The following is a 23587-nucleotide window of genomic DNA, read 5'->3' as shown; positions in this document are numbered from 1 at the left end:
CGTGTTTGATGGAACACACACATACGCACAGCAGCGATGAGGCTGGTTGCTAAGCGACCAGATTGAATCGTGGAGCGTAAGGAAAAGAAAACGGGTTTTTCTGGAGTTCATTTTTCGTCTGTCAGAGCAGCCGACTGATCCAGAGCGATTATGGTCGCATCCCACTCTTGTTCGCCGTGCCACTTTTATCCAGCAGGAAGTCCAACAGGGAACGTGGCCTTAAAGTTTATTATAGAAATAAAATCCTGGAAGCGACTTTATATTCCCTGAATCAAAGCTTGTTTGTGAAACCTTATAAAAAGACATTTTTATCACACATCAATCATCTTTTATTACTCAACCCACAACACTTTATCCATCCATCCATCTATTCTCTTCTGACCCCAACACTTGTTATATTCATCCATCCATCCATAACACATAAGTGAATCTTTGCCTCCATCCTGACAAGTAATAATCTCACTCTCCCTTCCTCCCTCACCTCCTGGTATCGGGCGAGTCCTCCGTTGACGGCGGCGTCGATGACTCCGTTGAGACACATGGTGAGAGGGTTGATGTTCTGCATTTGTCGGTTCTGACACTGAGTGATCAGAGTCCTCAGCTGCAGGTTCTTGTTCTCCATCACCTCTGTGGCGTTTTCTAGAGGACTCACCTCCACCTGCACACACGCACACACAAACATTTTGTACACACTCACTCCAGAACAAGTCATAAATAATAGCTTGTAAAATATACAATACAGGGTTGTAGATTAACAAAACTTAACTAAAGTTAATGTGCGTTTGTCTTTATCAAGACACAAACTCACCAGCTCACGTTTATCCACTTCAAACCACCGTGAGATTCCCGGGAGACTCTGAACCAGAGTCAGAGTTGTCCTCTCCACCCACAGACTCTGTGGTTACACAAACACACACACAGCTCAGTCAATTTTTGTTTTCTTTCAATATGCAATTTTCCGTCAGTAACACAATCCTGACTAGTATTGATGCCGTGTTTTTATGAACTGTGGTGCTTTGTGTGTATTTCGAGTGTTACTGTGTTAGTGTGTGAGTGTAAAAATGGTGTGTGTTTTGTGTGCATCCCTGAGCTAGTGTGCATGGGAAAATCTGTGTGTATTTGTGTGTGCTATGGGCCTAATGTGTATAAGTGTTAAACAAACTGTTTTGTGTGGGTCCCTGTGCTAAAGTGCTTAAAAATCTTTGCGTTAATGTGTGTGTGTATGAGTGTGAAACATTGTGTGTATTGTGTGTGTCCCTGTGCTAGTGTTTAAGATCCATGTGTGTTTTGTGAAAGGCAAATGCGAGTTTGCAGAACAACTTAGTAAGTGTGTAATTATTGATTTAAATTCCTGATGAATAATGGATGTAGCTTGTGTGTGCGCAGACAGAACACACACACACAACTAACTGGTGAGCAACATTTTAAATAAAAGTGCTTCATTATTATCTTCACACAAACACTGCAGCAGCTTCCTTTGCTCATTTTAATAACATCACGAGCAGAAGATAATTGTTCCAGGACAAAAAGTCATTAATCATCTTCCGATTAACTTTAGTGATGCAACGCACGACGAACTGAAGTTCAAAAAACAGTAACGGAGATGACAATCACAACTAATAAAATCATGAATATTTATACGAACTGTGTGATGAACCTAAAAACAAAGGTTAACTGATAGCAAGAGCTGTGTGTTTCCACCTTGAACTCGTTCTCCTTGTCTTTGCTGCCCTTGTGGAACGGCCGGTCATATCTGAACCTCCAGATGTGGTTGAACTTGTAGAAGCTCTTGATGTTGTCGGGGACTCCATCTCTCTGAAGAACGTCCTGGCTCTCTGGGATCGGTGTCACTGCGTAGATCTGCAGATCTGTGTGTGCGTGAGTCAGGGAGAGCAACTGGACCAATGTGTGTGTGTCACCTTCCTGTATAACTGACAAGTTACACCACTGCTTGTCTGTCTAATTGTGTATATGTGCATTAACATGAGCATGTGTGTGTGAATGTGAGACAAATTCATTTGATTGATCTTATCTATATGCATATTTCTGTGTGTGTACATTTGTATTGTTCAGTTTTTGTGAGGATGCGCATGTGTGTTGGGACTATGTGTGAGTTTAAATATGTGCCTCTTGTGAGAGTGTGTGTGACGGTGTGTGTGAGGATACACTGGGCCTCAGCCTGGTAGATGGTCTGGTCAGGCTGGTTAACGTGCTGCATGGCGATGGCGTGAGGAAACTCGCTGAGCATCCTCTGCTGGAAAGCCTCCAATCGTTCGTAGTCGTGCCCCCGACACACAAATTCTTTATTCTGCAGAACAAGAACAGTTAACGAGGGGTAATACTGACCCCCACTGGCCAATTCGTGCACCTGCGCCACACTCTTACCCGCAAGAAAAAGGGAAACTTCTTCCCGTAGAACCCGACTCGGAAGAATTCTGGCTCCAACCGCTGCTGGTCCATGATCTTGTCGTAGAGCGACGCCTCCATCATCTGAAGGGAAAACAATTGATAATAAAGATTAAGTGTTATCTATCGAATACGTTTTTATTGTTTTACACCAAAACATAAATAATTCTACATTTCAACTATGTTATATTATATATATTATCATTTATATGTCTGTCCTGTTAAATAGAACATTAAAAATAATAAAACCTTTAAGGATATTTAAAGGTTTTCAATTATCTGGTACATCAATAAACCTCTCTGACAATTTCCTTAAAAAAATGTTTTTTCAACTTTCATGATTAAAATAACATTATAAAATATTATACTTTTTAATTATCTCAGCCAGGAAGAATTCCAAAATATACAGTTGTTTTTAATTATTTAACAAAATGAAGGTTCAAATAGTTAAAAATAAATATTACATTAAATCAATAAACGAGAGACTAGACTCATTTTAAAATGCACATAATCTCAATTAATGTAACTTGAAGGAAAAATTAACAAGGAGACAGACTGACTCTCATCTTGCTGAGGTTCCTGTAGTCGTAGTACGACTCGTACTGGTCAGCCAGTTCCCTGCAGAGGATGATGCCGTTCTCCCAACACTGAAAAACACAAGGTCAATACTGGTAGTAAATAATAAAAGAGAGAGGACGTGCTAAGAAACAAGATAAACTCTCCAGAACAGAAAGCAAAAACATTAAAAGTAGTAGTCAATAGTAAATAGTAAAAATATTAAACAATACTTATGGTAGTAGTTTGATTTTAAATAAAAGTACAGCTGAAGAAAAAAGGTTCAACAATAAACATTTTTTTAATTAAAAATAGTAACCAACTATAGTTATGTAAATATGTTAAGTATGTTATGTAGTTAAAAATAAGAAATAAATTGTAAAATAAATGTAATTATTGGGGCGACATAGTAGCTGTGATTGATTTCATTTTATCAAATATCTTAAACAGCGTGGAGACCAAATGACAAAAAAACATTGTATAAGCTTTCTTTCATCCTAATAAGGTGAAAATCTGAGTGAGAAATAAACAAACGCTCTGGCTGTTCTTGCACAGCACTTTGAGCCAACGTTTTTCCAAGTGCTATATAAGTAAGTAAGTAAGTAATATTTATAGAGCGCTTCTCCAGACCAGGATCACAAAGCGCTTAAACAATCAAAACAATACTCAATACAAAATACACATTTTATTTTAGTGGCGCCACAGTACTGAGTCTTGCCACTAGGGAAGCACTGTAAGGTTGCTATGACAACAGCAATCGGAGGCAACTCCAACACTGCGTTCCTGGATTACGGCAGGAATGTTCTATACCAGGGATAACCAACGTATATACATCCTCTTTCTTGGTACCCCATTGTCATTTAATAAAGAATCAATAAATGTAATAAATAAATATAATATATCATCCATAATAATATATATTAAGTTTTTTGTTTACCAGACTGATGGTTACCCTTTGGGTCAAACAGTGCCATTGTAGTAGCTTGCAGTTGGTAAACCCAGCTCTATACCATGACAAACAAAGTGACTAGCCTCTCATGCTACATGACGTCCAGCAGGCTATATGCTTAAGAAAAACACCAGCTCAACTGAAAAGACAAGTACAAAACTTACAGCAAGTATCTTCATCAAAAACTCACAAGACAACTCAACAAGTGCAACACAGCAGAAGTCGTAGCGCAAACAAACACAACAGCTAATCTGCTAGCATAACTGAAGTACTAGTGTATCCACGTAACAGATATGAGCGTCACATGACTAGCAGGCCCACCTTGCCGCGGTCAAAGTTCTGGACAATGGTCAGGTGAAGGAACTCTTTGCGCTGCCACTCGCTCTGCATCGGGTAGTTCAGGAACTCTCGCAGCGGCCGGTCCGACCACTCCAGCAGCTCGTCGTAAAGCAGCAGCGTGTACGACGCCTCTGCACAGCAACACGATAAACGTGAGAAGGAACAAACACCTGATTCACGACGTGGTCTGCGAACTTACCTGTGTAGTTTTGTGCTTTCAGGTGAAGGTCGTAGAGTTTGTGGATGTAGCGGATGTACATTTCTTCTTTGTTCAGCTCCGTCTTGTAGAAGTTCTGATCAGAGAACCAGAAAATATTAAGTTAATTCAGTTAAGTTAGAAGTTAATACAGTTTTCATCTTTAAACCAAGAGTGTTCAAACACCACTGACCAGTAAACTGACAGTGCAGCCGATCTTCTTCCCGTCCACCTCTCCGATCTTCATACAGTCCCTGAGACAACACCGGGCCGGGTTAGCGACTCGCCTCACCAGGCTCGCCTCTTCCTCACCTGTAGTCCAGCAGTCGCTCCATCAGCCGGGTGACGGTGGCAATGAGCGAGATTCCACTTTCCCTCCATGTCTCTCTCTCGATCTTCTTTAGGAGACTGGAGAATGAAAGAAAGGTTGCTGAAGGAATTAACCAAGCAAAAGCTTCTGCCAAGAAAAGTGTAAAAATAAAATATATAATCGTTTGGTTGCCATCACAAGAAAAACCTTTTCCTATCATACCATATGCTAACTTCCACATCCTTCATGATGTCATCAATGTTATTCAAGGATAAACGTTTATGTCACTGCAGGATCACGCGATATACCGCCGCAAAGGTGGCGGCGGTGACATCAGACCAGCGGCTGCGTGTCTGCGGAAGAAGAAGGAGGGCGAGCGGGGTCTTACCTAGGGTACGGACCAAACAGAGGAATTCTATCCAGACGGGAAGCAGAGGCGGAATAAAGTCAGACTGTTAATAGCAACAGACACACACACCCTCTCACACACAGGCTAGATAAATAAACATTAAACAAAACAAAACGATTTTAAAAATAAAAGGGAATACAGAAAAATAAAACTTGTTTGTAAATGTATAAATAAATTCCTCAAAACTATTTAATTTAAAATAAATTATAATAATAAAAGTTATAGTGTGAAAAATAAAATGATTAAATTAAAGTTTACGATTAAAAAAAAACTTTTTAGGTCAAACAATGTTCTTTTAAAGATGTAAATGAATGAACTTACAAATGAAATCAAAATGATCACCAACATCTACATTTACACACATCACGTGTTCACAACTGACTGTTTCCTCTTGACTCAAACTTGCTTGAGCTCATGTGGCAGTCGAGTCGACGCATGTTGTACTTTACAAACACTGTAAAGTAAGACAACAACAACAACAACAACAACACACGCACACACACACACTAGAGTGAAGAGATCATGCAGGGTCAGAGAGTCGCTGTGGAGGCGGCGGTGGAGATGAAGGCGGGCGATAACTTACCTTCAAATGACAGGTTTCAAAATTATTTTACTAGTTAAGATGTTTTTTAAAGATTCAATATTTAGTTTATCTTGAATATTTCTTGTTTTAGAGATAATAGTCTTTTTGCTTGTTAACAAGTAATCAAAAAATAAAAAAAGTCATCAAAGAATAACGAAAACTGTTTTTTAACTAAAAGTCTTGAATACATTTTGTTTATGATAGAAAAGTGAAACAATCATACTTATTGTGTTATCACAAACACAACAAGACTGAAGTATTGAGTGAGGTACGCTGCCAAACTGTCACTCACATGCTATTAAAGAGCTCTCTGTACGTCTCGTCTCCTTTGCCCTCCGACATCAGACTGTCCAGCTTGTCGATCAGTTTGGCCTCGACCTGCAGGGGGAGCGACGGGGCGTCAGCGGCGTGAGACCATCTTGCATCAGAGAGTTCAGCTCACCTGCTTGAAGTTCCCGCTGCGGCGCTGCTCCCAGTCCATCATGTCGTGGAAGATCGGGATCATCACGTTCCGCAAGTCAGGTTGAGGAACCAGCGTCACCTCCAGGAATGGACCGATCATGGCCGGGATGAAGTTCAGCTTGTGTTCTCCTATCAGACAAGATAAACATGTTGATCATTTTCTTCTGATTCAAGTTTTGATGTTGAGTTCAGAAATATCTCTTCAACTCATCTTTAATTATGTTACTTTTCTTATAAAAAGATCAATATTCATCTCATTTTTCTCACCAAGATTCTGCCACATACTGAAGATCTCACATCCCATCATGACCCTCATGTCTCCATACCTGCAGGAACAAACACATTTGGAAAAATCGAACCTTGACTGGAGTGTGAATCTGGACCTACTTCTCCAGGATCTTCTTCCTCTTGGACGGAGAAAAGAACTCCAGCTGCAGACACGGCTGGTTGATGAAGATGACGGACAGGTAGAAGTACGAGTCCCACACCTGAGAGGATTCAAAAGGCTCAAATTAGAACTTACTGATGCATTTTGCAACATTTTTAAATACTAGACCTTTGTTAATTGAACAAACATGGCTAAAATAGTTGCGTAAAATGTTGGTAAATACATCATTTAGGTTTTACTTTATAAATCAATAACACGTACATATACTCGAGTTAGGCACAATTAACTTTAAGTTTTTCATGATATATTAGGAAAAACAATTCAATAATCTAGTCATAATCTAGGGAACGCACACTTCACCTTGTAGTCGAACTTGTCATTAAGGAAGTTCTTCCTCAGCGCTTCAGAGAGGTAGAGGACGGTGGTGATGATGACACTGAAGGACAATGACACTTGTTTACTTCTTCTGTGAAAGAACAATCCCCTCCAAAAATCTAAGTCCATGATATTATGACATTTTTTCCTCTAATTAATGATGCCCTGGCTGGTAAAACACACGCTCGCCAATGAAACTACAAGTCCCATAATGCCCTCATAATACCCCAAAAGTTGCAAAAGTAAAAGCTTCAAGTAAAACAGAAAATGAAAGTACTTGTTGGTGACGAGTCTCATGACCGTCCAGTCTTTGGGGAACATCTCTGGTCGGATCAGGATCCTGAAGACGGTGAAGATCTGGAGCAGGAAATCCTGGGACAACAGAAAACAGCGCGTGCTCACATAGCTGAGGTGCTCATGTACATGCAGCAAACAAATCTACGGTAGCACCAAGTAGCAATTCTAGCTAATGTTCAGGGCGTCAATAGTAACTTCTGGTTAAGTATCCTCAAATTCTCTTTGAAATCCATCCTGACACATAAGGTATTGACCAGGTTCTGGTTCTGCTCACCCGGAGGTCGTCTTTGTTGGAGAACGCTTGCAGCAGCTGCTGGTAATGACGGTCGCTCATCTGACGCAGCAGAGCCAGCAGGCACGACACAAACTCCCCCTGACATGACATGAAGCCACTTACAAACTCTTTGTGTTCAACAACATAGACCGACACACGCAACTGAACACGCAGTCGTACCGTGACATCCTGAAACTGCAGTCTCATGTTTGGTCCCGATGGCTGCGGCCGGTTGCTGATTTCCAAAATGGTTCCTAACAAAGCTCCCAGCAAACTCTCCACGATCAACTCCACTTCCTCAGACACCAGCGGCTCCTGGAACACAACAACAAACACGTCAAACAAATGCAAACAGATTAACCTAACCTTGTGTTTGGACTGTCGTCTACTGTAACTTTGACACAATCATATTTAAACATCTTAACCCCTGACCCAAATCACATAAATAGGAGCCTGAAGATATGTTTTCATCGACTTTATTATCGTCAACCTTTGTAACCTCCATTTGTCCTGCTGCAGTCATTTGTCATTTTGTTTTGTAACAAACTTTGATCCGTTTTATTAAACTTTAGTGCTGTAAGTGAAGTGTGTTGTGGTGTTTGAGATCAAATCATTGCTCGTCGTCCAGCTTGAGGAGGCGGTCAGTTTTCTTCCCAATTGTGTTTTTCCAGTACTTCAAGAATATTGAGTTTTTGGGGAGATCTTAAGTCAGTCTTTTCACAGGTAAAGGCAAATAAAAAAAAAAAAGGCAACCAGACCGTATGTCCATGTTTGGCTATGTGTGTTTCTTTTGTGTGTCTCGTCTACTGTGTGTGCCTATGCTTTTTCTTTTGTGTTTTTTTTTGTGTGTGTGTCTGTTTTGTGTGTGTGTATATGTGTGTGAATGTGTATTTCCACAATTTCAAGTCTAGCTGCTCTCAGCAACGCACATAAACACGGACCAGACAGACACGCATGAACACACACAAACAGAGGCTCACACCTGAGTATCATTACTCAGCTGCAGGGCTGCTAGAGTCTCGCGCTGAGACTAATTACTCATTTTTTCAAACACAGTAATCGACCTCTTGAACGAGGAAATAAGCAAAGAATAATTTCTTGATATGCTTCATCTACATGAGTCATAATGAAAACACACAACGTTCAATGCATCTTTTCAAAACTTGTCCTTCGGCAGTAGAAGTAGTAGTGAAGTATTAGGAGCTGAAGTACGACCAGATGTTTAAGTGTTCCAAGACCAGACAGTTTGAGCAGCTTGTGACTCACCGCAGTTCCATTCTCCTCCTTCTTGATAAGCGACAACATGCTGGTGAGGATCTGGGCGCACATGACCTGGTCCCTCTGCTCCTGCATGTGGGCATGTAGGACCCTCAGGACCACCGGCAGCAGGATGCAGCGAGACTCTGACACACAAGCATCCAACAGAACGAGGACTTCAATGTTTCATCATTGACAACACAAACACTCCTCACCTGGGTTGATGTACAGCTGACTCTCCACTGTCTTGGCAATGCACTGCAGCTTGACGGCCTCCAGGGGGCATTCCGCGTGGATGGTGGCAGGGAGACTGCCCAGCGTCTCTCTGACGAAGCCTGCCACCTCACGCACTGTGAAGATCTTCAGCAGCTCGCTGTACACGGCTGGGAACGTCTGCAAGAACACGGCCTGGACACCAGAAACACAGGAAGTCCATATTGTGCTCAAAAAAACACATCACTTTTAGAATAACATTACAATTATTATAATTATTGTTATTATTGGTAGTATTAGTAATACATTCATCATAAATGTACGTGTTATTCTTACTATTTGAGAGAATAACATTACATAAAAGAAGACAAAGTAAAATAAAGAGATAATATAAATAAAAGTAAAATTTGTAAAAAAAAACTTTATTCATAACATTATTAGCATAAGCGCAAGTAGTATAAGTATATTTTGGAGAGGTTTGTAGATACAAACTAAGTGATTTAAATTCTTTTAGATTTCTTGTCTAAATATTCATTTATTTATATATTCAGAATGGGAATCAAATTAAATGTGTTTCTTGTTGTAACAATCAATGAAACGTGGGATCAGAAGTTAATTTTAATTAGCTGGTTCATTTGCACAGAGTTGAAATCCTCATCAGGACCGTAGGCGGATTATGGGAGACAGCAAAGAGACACACTCCAACGTGTGTAATTGCAATTATTGTCGGCATATTTAGAGGTTTTGTTCCCTGAGGGCATCACGCTGGTGTGCAGAGGAAGAACAAGACATCCCACTCCTGACTGAAAACACTGACACACACCTGTGTTTGTGCGACGGCGGTGATTCCCTTGTTCTCCTGCGACAAGAAGAAGCGGATGGACATGAAGAGTTCATGGATGCAGACCCGGAACTCGTCCTCGCTCTGACCTCCAGTGGCCAGAGAGAAGAGGCGGCGCGACTGGATGATGTACTTGAAGATGTACTCGCTCGCCTGCAGAACCCCAAACACTTGTCAATCCACCAGTCATTTTGATCAGAGAGTTGTGTGTTGGTACGATTGTGTCTGTGTTAGTATCAGTTCATTTTGGGTCACGATGGTTTGAATATGCACTTTTCAGAAGACACAATCCGATGTACACAAACAGCTACACAATTGCTCACATGAACTTGCAAACTAACGAGCATGTAACCGTCAGACACAAGGTTGTATGAATGTGCTCAAATGTGTGTCTGTCTGTGTGTGCATTCTTACCTTGAGAACCTGCTGGATGTGGTCCTGGTGCTCAGCATCAACAATACGATCCACGTACCACTTGAGAACTTTGATTAGGTCCCTGGAGACACACACACTTATAATTATAACAACCTGCAGCAGCTATCCCGACTGTCTCTACAAGGTAACCTTGAGCAAGGGTACCTCAAAGATTACTCCGGATACAATGACAGTAATTATTAAATCAAGAATGAAAACCCTGTAACTCTGTGATGCCATAGGGGAGACACATTCAACTAAAATATGTTTTTTCGTCTGTGAATGGCAGCATGAAATGTTTGTTTTCTTGTAAATGAAGGGAAGGGTAAGGCGATGCAAAAATGAAGTGTTGTTGCGTGTCCAGCAGGGGGAGCCAGAGACTAGTCATGTCTGCACGCTATCATTTCATTCATTGTGCGTTTGTCATCATGAATGAATAATGCACTGAAAACACACCTGTAAGACAATGCTCCGGCAAAGTGGCTCTCAATGTAAGTGTCCATTACTGGCTTGAAGTGATGGAACTTGCTGTCTTGCAGGAGATTAATGATGTGAACCTGTGACACAAACAAACACAAAATATTGTTAACAGTTTATCACAAAACAACACAAACTTTTTTCAAATGTCATTGATTGATCCAACCAACTGAAGGACAAGTGAACCAGTAAGAAGTAAATCTTTGCCAAATTTGTATCAATTTTTGTATATCATAAAATAAATATAATAAAGTAAAACTTTGTTTTTAACAACTTTAATAAACGACATAAACCATTTGCAAAAATATGCTACAATGGATGTAATAAACAAGAAGCAGACCTGTGCTGTAATGTTCATATAACACAAGCAACAGAATTTAATTTTTTGCAAAGATTACATCCTTACTGCATCACCATATCCCACAAGGGAAAGTGATGGATTATTTTGATTCAGAGTTTTAAAGAACAGGATTTTCTGCTGTAATTGTTTTCGTAACAATACTAGTTAAGGGCAATACAATTGGTTGGTGAGATTTTTCTTCAACCACAATATTTCATATTCTGTTGTATAAACCAAACTATTCTAATGGAGGTTAATCAACATTTATATGGATTAATTTACCATTTTTAACATTACTTATATTTCTGTGTCTTTGTCTACTCAAGGCATTATGCTACTACAAATATTCTCAGCAAATACATAATCAGCATCTTAAATTTTCCAAACACTTTTATATACTCATTTATACTTGACATGTCTGCAGATGAAGATTTATCTTTGCAGAAATGGGATCAAAAGAGAACACAGAACTTTCCTCAAACTTCTGAAACAGGAATGACACAAGACTGTAGTTGGTCACTTTCATCACTGATGTGTTGAAGTTAAGGTGAGATCGATCTATGCAGCCGCTTGAGCGTAACCACAGTGATGAGTTCACTGACCGCCCGAGCGTTTCATCCCTTCTCCCGCCGTTCTGTTCTGACAAGGACTCGTACAAAATCCATGTGGCTTCATCCGTGAAGAACAAAATGAACAGCTTACCAGAGAGTCAAAAACTTTGAGTCCGTAGCGCTGAGAGCTTTCGTCCAGAATTCCGAACAGAGTGTCCAGAGTGTCTTGCAAGAACTGGTAAACCGAGTAAAGGTGAAGTTTAATGAAAAGTGTGATGATAGAAGCAACAGGAAAGGCTGAAGACTCACTTTTACGATCTCAGAACCGTCAATCTCCTTCAACTTGGAGAGACTGTCGTTGATCCTTTCAGGATGTGCTCGCCACTTCAGCAGGTCCAACATGTCGCCTGCAGTGACAGACCCAGACTTTACAACACTTGCCTACATAAAACATGTCAAATATGACTATCTTAGTATATTTTTGAAACTATATGTTATTTAAACATTTAATTAAACTATTAACTATTAAAATATTAAAATGTAAATTCCACCTTTACCTGTAAAGTTCTTTTATTTATATTTTTTCTGAAAATATTTTTAACAAGGGCAACCAAAAACATGAAGCAGCTAATTTAAATGAATCTTTTATAAATATTAGTTTTTTTAATTCAACGTGGGTCAATACCGTTCTGCGTGAGTTTGGTGGAGCAGAGGAAGCTGGTGATCCAGAAGGACTCCTTGGTGCCTTTGAGCGTTTGGTTGTTGGACGGAACGTTGGCCTTGGAGAAGGGGAGCTTCAGGTATCGTGAACAGTCCACCAAGTTGGTGTTTTCCTCACACTAGGAGCAAGAACACAAACAGACAACGTTAAGGGCAGCTTTGTCTTCTTCCAACAGTGTTTATCATGTGACTAACAGACAGAAAAGAAAACATGGAATCCCTAAACCACTGTTATTTTACACCTACTTTTCTGCTTATCATTATATTTACCTTTAAAATCAACTAGAAATTGATGAAAACAGCTGCTAGAATCATTTCCCACCTGACTCATGTCATCTCTCAGTAAGAAAACTTGGGCAAAAGGTCAAACTCAGTTCAGCTCATCTCTTTTATGGGAGCCTCGATGTCTCCAGACAACAGTTGACAGAACAAAGGTGTCCATTTTGCAGTTGAGACAATTCTGCTAACCACTGATCTGACTCAGCAAGTCGACAAGTGGAGAGTATAGGAAATGAAGTATAGACTTAATTTAAACCGTTTCTTCTCAGTGTGTGTGCTGTTGCTGAAGCTAGCCTGCTGCATTGAAACAGAACATTGCAACGGGATTGTTTGCTGAAACAAGCTTCTCCAAATCTCCTTTGTTGGGATTATAGATTCTTTCAATCCAGCCCAGATTTGTTTGTTCCCGAAACTCACAGCTGCCTGTGTTTGAGCTGCCGAGCTTCCTCACACTTTGCTCTGATTCTTGGGTCTATTTTGGGTCGGAGGAAAAAAACTAGGCCACGTCAGTTTTACACAGCATGTCAGCGGCTTCAGCTTGTCACCGGTTGTGACTCTTTCATGGTCCATCGTGAATGCCGGACCTTGTCATCAGAAGGTCGGTGCTCACAGCTCGATCCAGAACTGGTGTTGACGGGCCTCACCTTGTGAATAATGAGCTCGTGGGTGCCATCTGGCAGCGTCCTGCCGTCTTCCTGCATCAGCGGAACAAAGGAGTAGCCGAACAGTTTCTTCTCACCCTTGTCTTTGGCTGTAGATGACAACAACAAGATGGCATTGATCTCAGCTGCAGTGAAAACAACTCTGAATGTTTGACCTATGACTCTTTTCAAACTTTAATTACACATCCTTTTGGATTTCATGAGTAATGCACCACTGAACAACTACACTTATTAGACGAATCAAGCATTCTAGTTTCTAGTTCTGTATTTTTATGTGTTGTGTTTCCAGTAAATGTTAGTAAAAAAAACTTTATTTTGAGAAAAAAAAATTGCATGTATTGCATATATAGCCCAACTAAATCCTTAATTCTCACATTTTAAATTCAAGGCCCGGGGGCCAAATCTGGCTTTCTTGTGGCCTGGAGATATTCGTCTTAATATCAAAATAGAGTGCATGTATTTGATATAAGATAAGCAACAGCGATTATCAAGGTCAACAATCAAGTCTACAAGAATAAGAAGACAGCTTCACAATCATACCTCCTATGAAAGATAGGACATTTTAATCAGCCTCTTTAAGATGCTAAAAGATTTTGTCCCCCTCCTTGATTATTGTCAAACACCGTCCATATCCATGATAGTTGGAAACACATGCCTTTATTGTTTGCTCACTTTGATAAATTTTAGAGCTTCATTAAAGATGACCTCACTCCTTAAAAGCAGTTTTGTTAGATACATTGACTCAAAATTGTCTTCACTTCCAGCGCAGACGGTACTAATGCAGGTGTTGAAACTCTCGACATTTGACAAGAAAAAAAGTAACACTATGTTTTGTTTTTTGTAACTTTGAGGACACATTTGGATCCATAGATCCTGGCAGTTTGACTAGCATTGTTTACATCACATATTTTAGAAGAAGCTATTATCCAAAGCGACTTTTAAAATAGAAAATTAAATCATCACGGTAATTCAGACCAGAGCAAAAAGAACCGAACAACAGGTTGCTTCCAGCACCTTCGAGAAAAACAGATGGATGGATGAAAAATAAATCTGTGCAGATGTCGTCATTAACAGGTCTGCATGGCTACTGGCTCTTTTGTTCTATTATCAGTTTTACTAAAGCTCCACCTGAACCAGCAACGCCCAAACTTCACAATAGTCTCTTTAGATTCTCTGAAAGATCGAAAAATACTATTTAGACCAGGGACCACCAACATTTGTCTTGTGGTAGGCTCTAGTTTGATACTCATATTGCTTAACAATATAAGATGCTATAAATGCGATAATTAGACACCATAAAATAGAGAAACAGGAAGTTGCATTTATGAAGCATAGGGTGCATGAAAAAGTCATTACACTGAGAATTTTTTAATGGAATCATCTTAGTGAGTCTGTCTGATCTACGTCAAAGAGGAAAGGTTGACCAGGTTTTACCTTTTAAATACAGCTTGAACATACGCTTACTTTGACAGTTACAGGAAATGATGCCAATAAATCTCTGTAAAAGTCATTAACCTTTTCATTGTTCTATTCCTTTTGCATGCGGATCAAGGTCGAAAAGACTCAAATCATTCCTCGAAGGTTCTGATAAACATGAGCTGTTGTGTTTTAAGAAGCTTTGGGAAATCTTCAGGCGTGATTTACACCAAGAAAACATGTAATCTGATTTATCCCGGGCGTTGCTAATAAAGCAAACCCAGCAGGGCACCCAGAGAACAGCGGAGCGTTCCATTTTAGATGTGTGTGTTCTGCCAGGAGCCAGAAGAAGCCAAAACAACAGAATTGCCATTTGATTTCTGACTGATTGAGACGATTGTCCAGGTTACAGCTGTTTCACGTCAGGGTCATACGCCGCTGCGCTCACATCTATAGACGCTGCAGGCTGCAGCAGATTAAAGCAGATTAAGAGCACGTGTGTGAAATCAAAGAGTTTTGAGCAGACAAGGTAGAGGATTGATGTCAGCTGTGCTTGGGCGACACTAAATCCACGCAGCAGTTGTTTACACAACGTTTGCCCAATTCTTCAAGTCCACAGTTTGTCTTTAATCCAAATCCTCCTTAAATCTGTTCTTCGTCTCATCAGAGATCTGAGAGGAATTTTGGTATTCTATCACAGACTCTTCTTTTCAATGTTGTATTGTTCATTCTATAACAGTATTTCTATTTTATTATAAGTGGTTTAACAATATGGATCCATTACTTTCTGATTTCTTGTCAATAAAATTCATCCATCAATAAATGTTTTAATTCTTATCCGAGGTCAGGTCGGGGGACAGCAGCCGGAGCAAAGAGGTCCAGGCTCTCCTCTGCCCAGAGACCACATCCAGATCTTCTAGGAGAACACAGAGGTGTCAGGTCAAGTGGAACCAAAGAGTCCTGGTTCTGCACCCTTTGTCTCCTCCCAGTTCTTAGTGTATGCTGTGACCCCGGAAGAAATTCAATTTTATCTATTTTGATCTATTATCTACCGTCTTCCTGATCCAAGTTCAGTCGTGGGTGCAGCATCTCAAGTAAGAGGTCCACACTTCCCTCTCCCCAGTAAACCATCCCCAGCTCTTCTACTGTAGTTGAAAACTAGTTGATCCCATGCCAGTGCAGTGCAGTCATAATCTCCTGACATCATCAAAATGTACTTACTGGAACAATGCCGGAACTCGAAGCGGACGTGAGATCCTCGAAACATATCCACGGGTATCGGCAGCTTGATCTGCTCGGCCCAGCGGGGACTGTTGTTGTGATAGAGCACCAGTGAATGGTACTCATCACTTCCTGGTTCACCTGAGCCAGCAGCAACATGACCCTGATGACAGAGAGAGTCCACAATGCAACACTTCAGGAGAAGAAGGAACAGGTCATTTAGGGTTTGGGGGAAAAAACTAACATTTTTAGGAGTTAAAAGCTTAATGCAGAAGACAATCGTCTATGTACAAAATATAAACTAACATAAAGAGGCAAGTCTGCTCTGGGTTACAGTGAGTTTTTGTTTTTTCCCTCAGTCTATTTTCGGAGCGAGGCTCAGGCCAAGCATGAAACCACAGAGGCTGCAGCAGCGACAGGCTGGAGGGAGGAACGAGGGTCAGCAGTGACCTCAGATGAGATGAACTTCAGGGGCATTGATTTAAGCCATGAGCTTGAATGATGTCATAACATGTCCACCATTACCTTCAGCACTTGTCCGTCGATGTCCAGCACGTAGACTGTGATCTCCACGTTTCGGGCAACGCTCTTCCCGCCCTTGTCGAACTCTCCTTTTTCCAAGGTGACATAGAGATCGTTCCTCATCTCTCCTGTGAGAAGAGAATGTTCGACAGCAAGGCTCAACAATCACTTTACATACAGACGAAAATTTAAACGTTTTACCCCTTATGTTATCTCTGGGTCCCGGATGCCTGAAAACAAATGTGTTTGTGGTATCCCTTGTGTTGCTTCTGGGTTAAGGTGAACAACCTCCACCACTGCACTCTATGTATTTCTGTCAGCTAGGGAGGCCGTTCCCTTTGACCCAGAAGCAACATAAGGGATACCAAAAATTTGTTTTGACCATGAGATAACACAAGGACTGAATAACATAATGAATATGATTAATCAACATCTATTATTATGATTAACATGGTCTTTTACCAATTTCCTAATCTTAAATTCAAATTTAAATATATTCCCCTTGTTAAAAATATTTTTTAAATATTATAATAACTATATTTATTCATTGAAAAAAAATATATATATATTGATTTATTTTTTTGCAATAATTACACGATAATCTTTGGGCTCGTGGCCTGAGAACTTTTGTCGTTATGTCCCTGAGCAAGAGACTTCACCCTGAATGGTCCTGACGATGCTAGCATGCTGCGTCACAGCCTAGTCCAATCACCGTGTGATTGTCTGTATGAATTGGTAAATGGATGACTTGGTGTGCCGAGCACTTTCAGTGCTGAAGAGAGAGTCTGCTTCATTAGAAAGAACCATCTAATTACGAAGCACTTCAAGTTACCTGAGGATAAATATACATCTGTCTACTTAGCAACATTTAAAATGTCACCCAGGTCCAAAACTGAGTGAACAGGCCTGCTAAGCGAGGCGGCATGATTAGTCATAATGGATAGGATGTCACTCCACAGCGGGGTAAGACTCAGTTTTTAACAACGAAGAATCTTTGACAGAGTTGACTCATTCGGCCGAATGGGTCATGTGACTGCCCTTTTTGTTTCATTTTCTAATAACATTCTGTAGAGAGATGACAAAGGATTGTTGTCAGGTTGAACACCTTTCCTTGTCAGAGGGAAGTCGATAGCAGACAGGAAAGGCCTGTTTCCTCAGTAGTGTGTGTGTGTGCATGTGTGTGTGTGAGCCCATCATATCCGTCTCCTGGGTCAACATTGATTTTGCTCTTGACAACAGTAGTCGTGGCAACGTGAGTCGATCTATACACTGTACAGGAAGGTAGCGAACCTGTAGGATGTTGTTTTCGACGCACAATAGACGGCGGTGAAAGGAGTCAAGTGGCAAGGTGAGCATACACTGATGAGCCCACCACGTTTTTTTGTGTGTCCTTGGGGGGGGGGCGGGTAGAGTAGACATTTTTGTTTCATCATCAAGGCCTCATATCCCTGGTAACCACAGCTACCATTAACCCAGAGGCCATTCACAGGAGCGTGTATCCAATGTTCCCGGAATATCTCAAAGACTTGAAGAGAGGCTGAGTGTGGCAAGTGAGTGTGCCGCTCTTACCTGGCATGATGACATCAGAGAAGCCCAGTTTCCGGGTGATGGACACGCCACGGGTGAAGAGGACCATGTACTCGCGCCGCAGCTGCTCAATGTCGCCATGAAGGAGCTGCATCGCCACCGCCAGGCCTGATGTGGAAGTCAAACACAAAGCATTAGCTTAGGCTAAGTGTTTAGGAAGCTGCAACTGTTCTTATTGTTTCTAATTCATTAACGCCTCGCTGAATAAACCTTAGAAGTCCCTAAGAATGAATGCACATTTGTCGCAGGAAAACAGGGATTAAAAGTAAAACTAGACTTCATTTAGTATGTCAACATCATCTTATGTAAACTTTACTGGTGCCAAATACCGAGCACCCAAGATAAGAGTCAAAATGTTCATATTTTTACTATTTCTATATTTATTTTGTGAACAAATAAAAAGTCTCAAGTAGATATAATGTAATGTCACTTGCATTTTGAGCATAAAGATTGTTTAATTAAAGATTCAATTGTGTTTGTTTTTATTTTTTTAGATTAATTTAATAACTATTGTGGGTAAACAAAATAACAATGGATGAGAAAAAAAAAAAGGTAATTTTTAAATGTAAGAAAATTTGACTAAAAAAACAGAGAAAACAAAGCCCAATGCATATGTGTAAATTAAATGGATTGTTTAATATGTTATAATGTTTCTATCATAATGATTAATACAGCTAAAGGACTACACAAAAAGCCAGCAGGTGTCAAAAAGCCAGTCCTGAGAGTTCCTGCGCGGCAGTGCAGATCACTTGAATCTGCTCGATCCCCGATTTGGAAACAGCGTTTGGCAGGAAAACAAACACTCACAGGAAGTAAAAGCTTCTGGACAACCAAGCCTACCAGCTTCATTACTATTCCAGCCACTGACAAGGAACATGCTGCCCTCCAAAGATTCTGTTCAACTGCGCAGACTGTTGGGTTGTCGCGACTTCTTGTGTCGCTGCCTACGCTGGCGTGGAGGAGGCTGCCGAAATTATTCACCTGATGTGACTCATCCAGAAACACAAAGCTTGTTTTTCCAAGTAAAATAAAACCCACACAGGTAAAGAGAGTCGAGGTGGGCAATGTGGGAGCAGCTTCAGCCGCATCTTTGTGTTGCTAGAGCGGGGTATTCACCCTGGGCTCGGCTAATTGGCTGCTAATAAGAGACTCCTGGACCGACGCCAGGCCCGTTTGTGAAGGAGGAACCACACAGCGAGACCGAAGGAGACACAAAGACCGCAGACAACACAAAAAAAAGAGCTGCAAGATAGTTTTTATGTGTCGTTTCTTATTTAGAAGGCAGTCACCGGGTCAAAAGAAAATGTCATATTGAGTGATTAAAATATTTTATCACCTATTTTATAATCCATAAGATTAGCTCCAGATGTACTCAAGTGCTGCCACTTTGGAGCAAGCAGGTTGAATTAGACAAAAGAGACTTTGATGCACTTTGAAAGAGAAGGCGCTGAAGCGCGTCGAGCTCTCGGCTCGATCAATGTTTGGGTCTGACAGCTCCTCGATAGATGGTGGTCGGGCGACGGTGAGGAAAACCTGGCGACTCTTAATTAGATCATCTTGTTCTGTTGAGGTAGCTCAATTGAGATGGAAGGTTAGCTTTGTTGTGAAATAAAGACTTTTTTACTTTCCACAAAGAGACATTTTCACCAAACAATGGACGTTTATTTAACTATTATTTCATCTACACATCTAACCCCACCTTCACACTAACAGCGTGATACTGAAGCACTACTTTAATGCTAACCTATCGGAGTGTTTATACAGGACGAACTATGACTTCTACTTTTGTTGTTGACCACTTGGTGACCATGCCTATCCACAGCAGAGTGGATCGTTCATTAAGAAGTGAGACAAATTGGATCTGGTAGATTTTCAAACCAAAGCAATTTTCAAAACTTTGGTTCATATTTTAAGCTATATGTCATATTTGACATGATATGACCCCGCTTTGTAGGTAAGATCATCAACATATTTCCCCAAATACAAGAAAAAGATTACAAGACAGAGCAAGACAACCACTGAAGAAATGGGACGGACAAGTGAAATGGGCATGTCCTGGTTTATTGTCCACCTTTAACTGTGTGATCAAGTGAGAAAAGGCAAACCACAGCATTTCCACTTCTGGTGGGGACAACTTTCAATGCAAAGCAGGTGCATTACTTTCATCTTTGTCTGCCACACTACTTTAGATATTCTACCTGTAGAGGATCCATACTCAAATATTGGGACCAGACTTGAACAGAAATATCACAGAATGAAACAGGAGAATATACAAATCATGTTCAATTGACTGTTGGTGATGATTGTAACTTCAACAGCTTTGATATAACTCAGAAACTACAGATGACAGTCATTATGCAAATGAAGGCACAAATACATTTCTCTAGATTGGCGCCGAAGTGCACGTCTCCGAAAATGTTGATGAAGCTAGATCTTTGATCGCAACGAACGCAGCTGTATCTGAAGCTACCATTTCAAATGCAAATGTGTGTATGATGGAAAACAACCACAACTTGATAAATACATTTTAAGTAATCGCCAATAAATAAAGCTCTTAAGTAAATAACAGAAAAATACAGAAATAGATTAAAAACAATTCTAGTGAAGAAAACTGTAGCAGTATTTTTGTATTAACATGCTTGTTGATTAATAAAGAATCTGCCTATGAAGACTCTTATAGTGACATCTTTGGTATTTGCAGCACGATGTCTACTGTCGTCGCCATGGGAATCTGCAAATGCCGTCATCAGTTCTGGTGTGAAGCGGCTATTAATAAGAAGGTGCTCGAGAAGCACTTGGCTGCTGACTTCGAGCAGCAAGAACATCATCGCTCAGCTTGGCTACAGATGGAAGTGATTTCGCAGTAGCATAGACCAACATGTTGCTTCTACACTGACCTGCGTTGGATCCAGAAAGATTATATCTCGAATTGGCCTTCTTGATGATGTTCTCGTGGATTTGGTTCCAGTCGCTCTCTGTGTTGCACCTTGAAGAATCATTTAAGAAACACTTAAGTAAGCCAAACATTTGAAAAGGAAGAGGATGTTGGCGTATCCACTTCCACCAAAATATTAATCACATTTTCATGAAGGTTGAAATAAATAAAAAACTGTTGTGTAAGTGGAAGTGTTAAGAAGCAGCTTAATACATGAAATTCTACTCATCGTATGAAGCCAACAACATTTGACAGCAGCATTACAATTGTAACAAATAAAGATGTATTCAAGAATTAAACGCAGTATTTCTTGTCATTCATCCTCAAACAAGTTGGAAACAAATCCAAGTATGTGGTTTATAATCCAGGGATGATGTGTTTATCCCCTAAACAGATTTGGCAAGTCGGTTTAAACCAGAAATTCTTAGGTCAAAGTCGTTCAGGATTCTCAACATTTGTGTCACTGTTATTAAAGTACAGAAGATGAGCATCACATCAATCTTGGCTCTTTATGTTTTTCTTAATTGTTAACCTTTAGCTTTTAGTTTAAGCGTAATTCATTCTGTCTAAAAACAAACTTTCCGAAGCAAAGACAATTCAACTACTCACGCATAGACTTTGAGCACATGGTCATCTTTGGAGTCTGCAGTGAGAAGATCTGCGATGCTAACTATGGCACAGCCAAACGGGCGTCGATACTGAACGCTGGAAAGGTTCTTCTTCTCTCCGGCGCCCATTCTCCCTGCAAGAATGCATGCTAGTTAACGAAGAGTCCTGACCGACTTGTGTAGCACCACCAACCTACCTATTCTGGCCAGGTGCACAACGATGTAGACGTCTTTTCGGAGATCGCTGCTCCCTAGATCCTGGTGATATAAATGCTTTGTTAGCCACGTGCAGACCCCAAACTCGCCCAATGACCCTTAACTGAAGTCATGACAAACTCATGATGATCAGTCAAAAAAATTAAGTTCAACACACAGGTATCTAGTGATTTCCTCAGAGGAAACACAAGCAGCGTAACATATATTTGGAACATGTAACCATGCCATAACTATTTAAATCAAAGATAACAAGTTGTCATCTTATTAACACACTGATTCCAACAAATTATAGTCCCTCTGTTGACATAAAGGAAGCAAAGGACAACACCTTCCAGGCCATTGGGTCTTCTAGTATTATTACCTCAATTCTTGGATCAAATTTTTTGTTAGGAATAAACTGTTGTCGACTAATGTACCATCAAACATGCGACAAGATACACAATGTTACAAACCCATGGTTTGGTGCATAATTGTAGCTGCAGATGATTCCAGCAGCATTTGAACACATTGTCTTTCTGACTTCTGATTGGTAGATACGCTTAGTTAGGCTTAGTTAGCTGACAGTTAGCCAGAAAGGTTTGCTTTCATGAGGTCCTAAATAATAATAATAATAATAATAATAATACATTTTATTTGAAGGCACCTTCGTCAGAATCCCCTTTGTTGTGTGTTGGCCAACAACTTCTCAACAGTGTGTTCATTGTCAGATGACACAAAGTGTGAGTGTTGGTATGTGGAGCTCTGACAAGTGTGAGTCGATAAAGAGAATCGATGAACAGCAGCTGAGTTGTTTTGCAGCAAAGAGGCACGACACAGTTTCTGTCTGACCAAAGAGAAATGTGACACGTCTGAATCGACTCACCACAAACAACGTGCACTGTCTCTCCGTCTTCTCCGGCGACTTGGGCAGTCCGCTCTTATTCAGCCGCACAAAGAACCTTTCACTGGACGAAAGAAAGAAGAAGTTTTAAAAGTGAGTGAAACTAGTGTAGTACATTCATTATTCAGTGGACTTTTTCTTTTTTTGTCTTACCCACCCAAGTTGTTTTTTTAACAACATACTTTTGTGCTGTATTTTAGGTCCTCCATTTTTTTCACTATTTGTATTAATATAATTGTTTTTTATCCACAATCTTGAGACCTTTTAGAGTATTTCCTTCCTTTGAGCTCCACCATAAGATTATAATTTTGTTAAATACTTTTGAAGTACCCTTTAACTTTTTGTAATGTTTTGTTAGGATCCATTTCTCATGGATCACCTTAGGTACTGACTTGATTTTAATTGGTTATTGGCTGTCTGTTGCATCAACATTTTATTGTGAGGAACTAGATCTTATTTCCACCTTCATCTATAATCATTACCCCTTTTTAAAACCAGTACAGACTAACTTTTGATGATTGAAACAATTTCTTTTCCTGGTATCGTTGCTTTTTGTCATGTTTTGTTTCCTTTTTTTTAACTTCCTTTGTAGTCCACAATAAGGCAAAATGATATTTTCACATTTCATTATGTATCATCAAATTAACCGTTTTCTCATTAGAGCGTAACAAGGTTGTTGAAGAGGCATGCGTTTAAAGAGTGTTGTGTTATTGGACAATCATTTTAAACAGATTGTTTTAAAGAGAAAGGAATTAGAGTCACATAAAATTGATGATGAACGGACAACAATTTTCTGCTCTAGAGGGAATTTGGAAAAAAACATATTAGAAGCAAAATGACAAATGATTTCAATCATCTAGATTGATCACTACTTTATTAAAACTACTTAAATAAACACAGTCTTC

General features: G+C 40.1%; 1 protein-coding gene across 2 annotated transcripts in view; it reads right to left on the bottom strand.

Annotated features, from left to right (window-relative positions):
• Positions 1-23587, bottom strand: part of dock4b (dedicator of cytokinesis 4b) — a 74113-nt gene that overhangs the window by 13526 nt on the left and 37000 nt on the right. For both annotated transcript variants that reach the window (XM_087787770.1, XM_087787771.1), the window contains exons 9-43: positions 22665-22746; positions 21784-21844; positions 21588-21720; positions 20941-21029; positions 18026-18151; positions 16460-16584; positions 15935-16097; positions 13280-13386; positions 12322-12475; positions 11946-12043; positions 11788-11871; positions 10725-10825; positions 10269-10350; positions 9837-10007; positions 9016-9208; positions 8810-8946; positions 7724-7858; positions 7544-7642; positions 7250-7344; positions 6958-7033; positions 6597-6697; positions 6477-6535; positions 6190-6338; positions 6040-6125; positions 5144-5170; positions 4758-4853; positions 4639-4699; positions 4449-4542; positions 4232-4380; positions 2967-3053; positions 2386-2490; positions 2167-2308; positions 1702-1868; positions 809-895; positions 482-658 (exon numbers count right to left, since the gene is read on the bottom strand). In XM_087787770.1, the coding sequence (XP_087643896.1) occupies positions 482-658; positions 809-895; positions 1702-1868; positions 2167-2308; positions 2386-2490; positions 2967-3053; positions 4232-4380; positions 4449-4542; positions 4639-4699; positions 4758-4853; positions 5144-5170; positions 6040-6125; positions 6190-6338; positions 6477-6535; positions 6597-6697; positions 6958-7033; positions 7250-7344; positions 7544-7642; positions 7724-7858; positions 8810-8946; positions 9016-9208; positions 9837-10007; positions 10269-10350; positions 10725-10825; positions 11788-11871; positions 11946-12043; positions 12322-12475; positions 13280-13386; positions 15935-16097; positions 16460-16584; positions 18026-18151; positions 20941-21029; positions 21588-21720; positions 21784-21844; positions 22665-22746 (3898 nt within the window). The remainder of the gene's footprint in view (positions 1-481; positions 659-808; positions 896-1701; positions 1869-2166; positions 2309-2385; positions 2491-2966; positions 3054-4231; positions 4381-4448; positions 4543-4638; positions 4700-4757; positions 4854-5143; positions 5171-6039; positions 6126-6189; positions 6339-6476; positions 6536-6596; positions 6698-6957; positions 7034-7249; positions 7345-7543; positions 7643-7723; positions 7859-8809; positions 8947-9015; positions 9209-9836; positions 10008-10268; positions 10351-10724; positions 10826-11787; positions 11872-11945; positions 12044-12321; positions 12476-13279; positions 13387-15934; positions 16098-16459; positions 16585-18025; positions 18152-20940; positions 21030-21587; positions 21721-21783; positions 21845-22664; positions 22747-23587) is intronic.

Source organism: Callionymus lyra, chromosome 3, assembly GCF_982586985.1.
Source record: "Callionymus lyra chromosome 3, fCalLyr1.hap1.1, whole genome shotgun sequence".
Taxonomy (NCBI): Eukaryota; Metazoa; Chordata; class Actinopteri; order Syngnathiformes; family Callionymidae; genus Callionymus; species Callionymus lyra.
The sequence above is the reverse complement of the archived record's forward strand: the minus strand, read 5'-3'. Positions and strand labels throughout refer to the sequence as shown.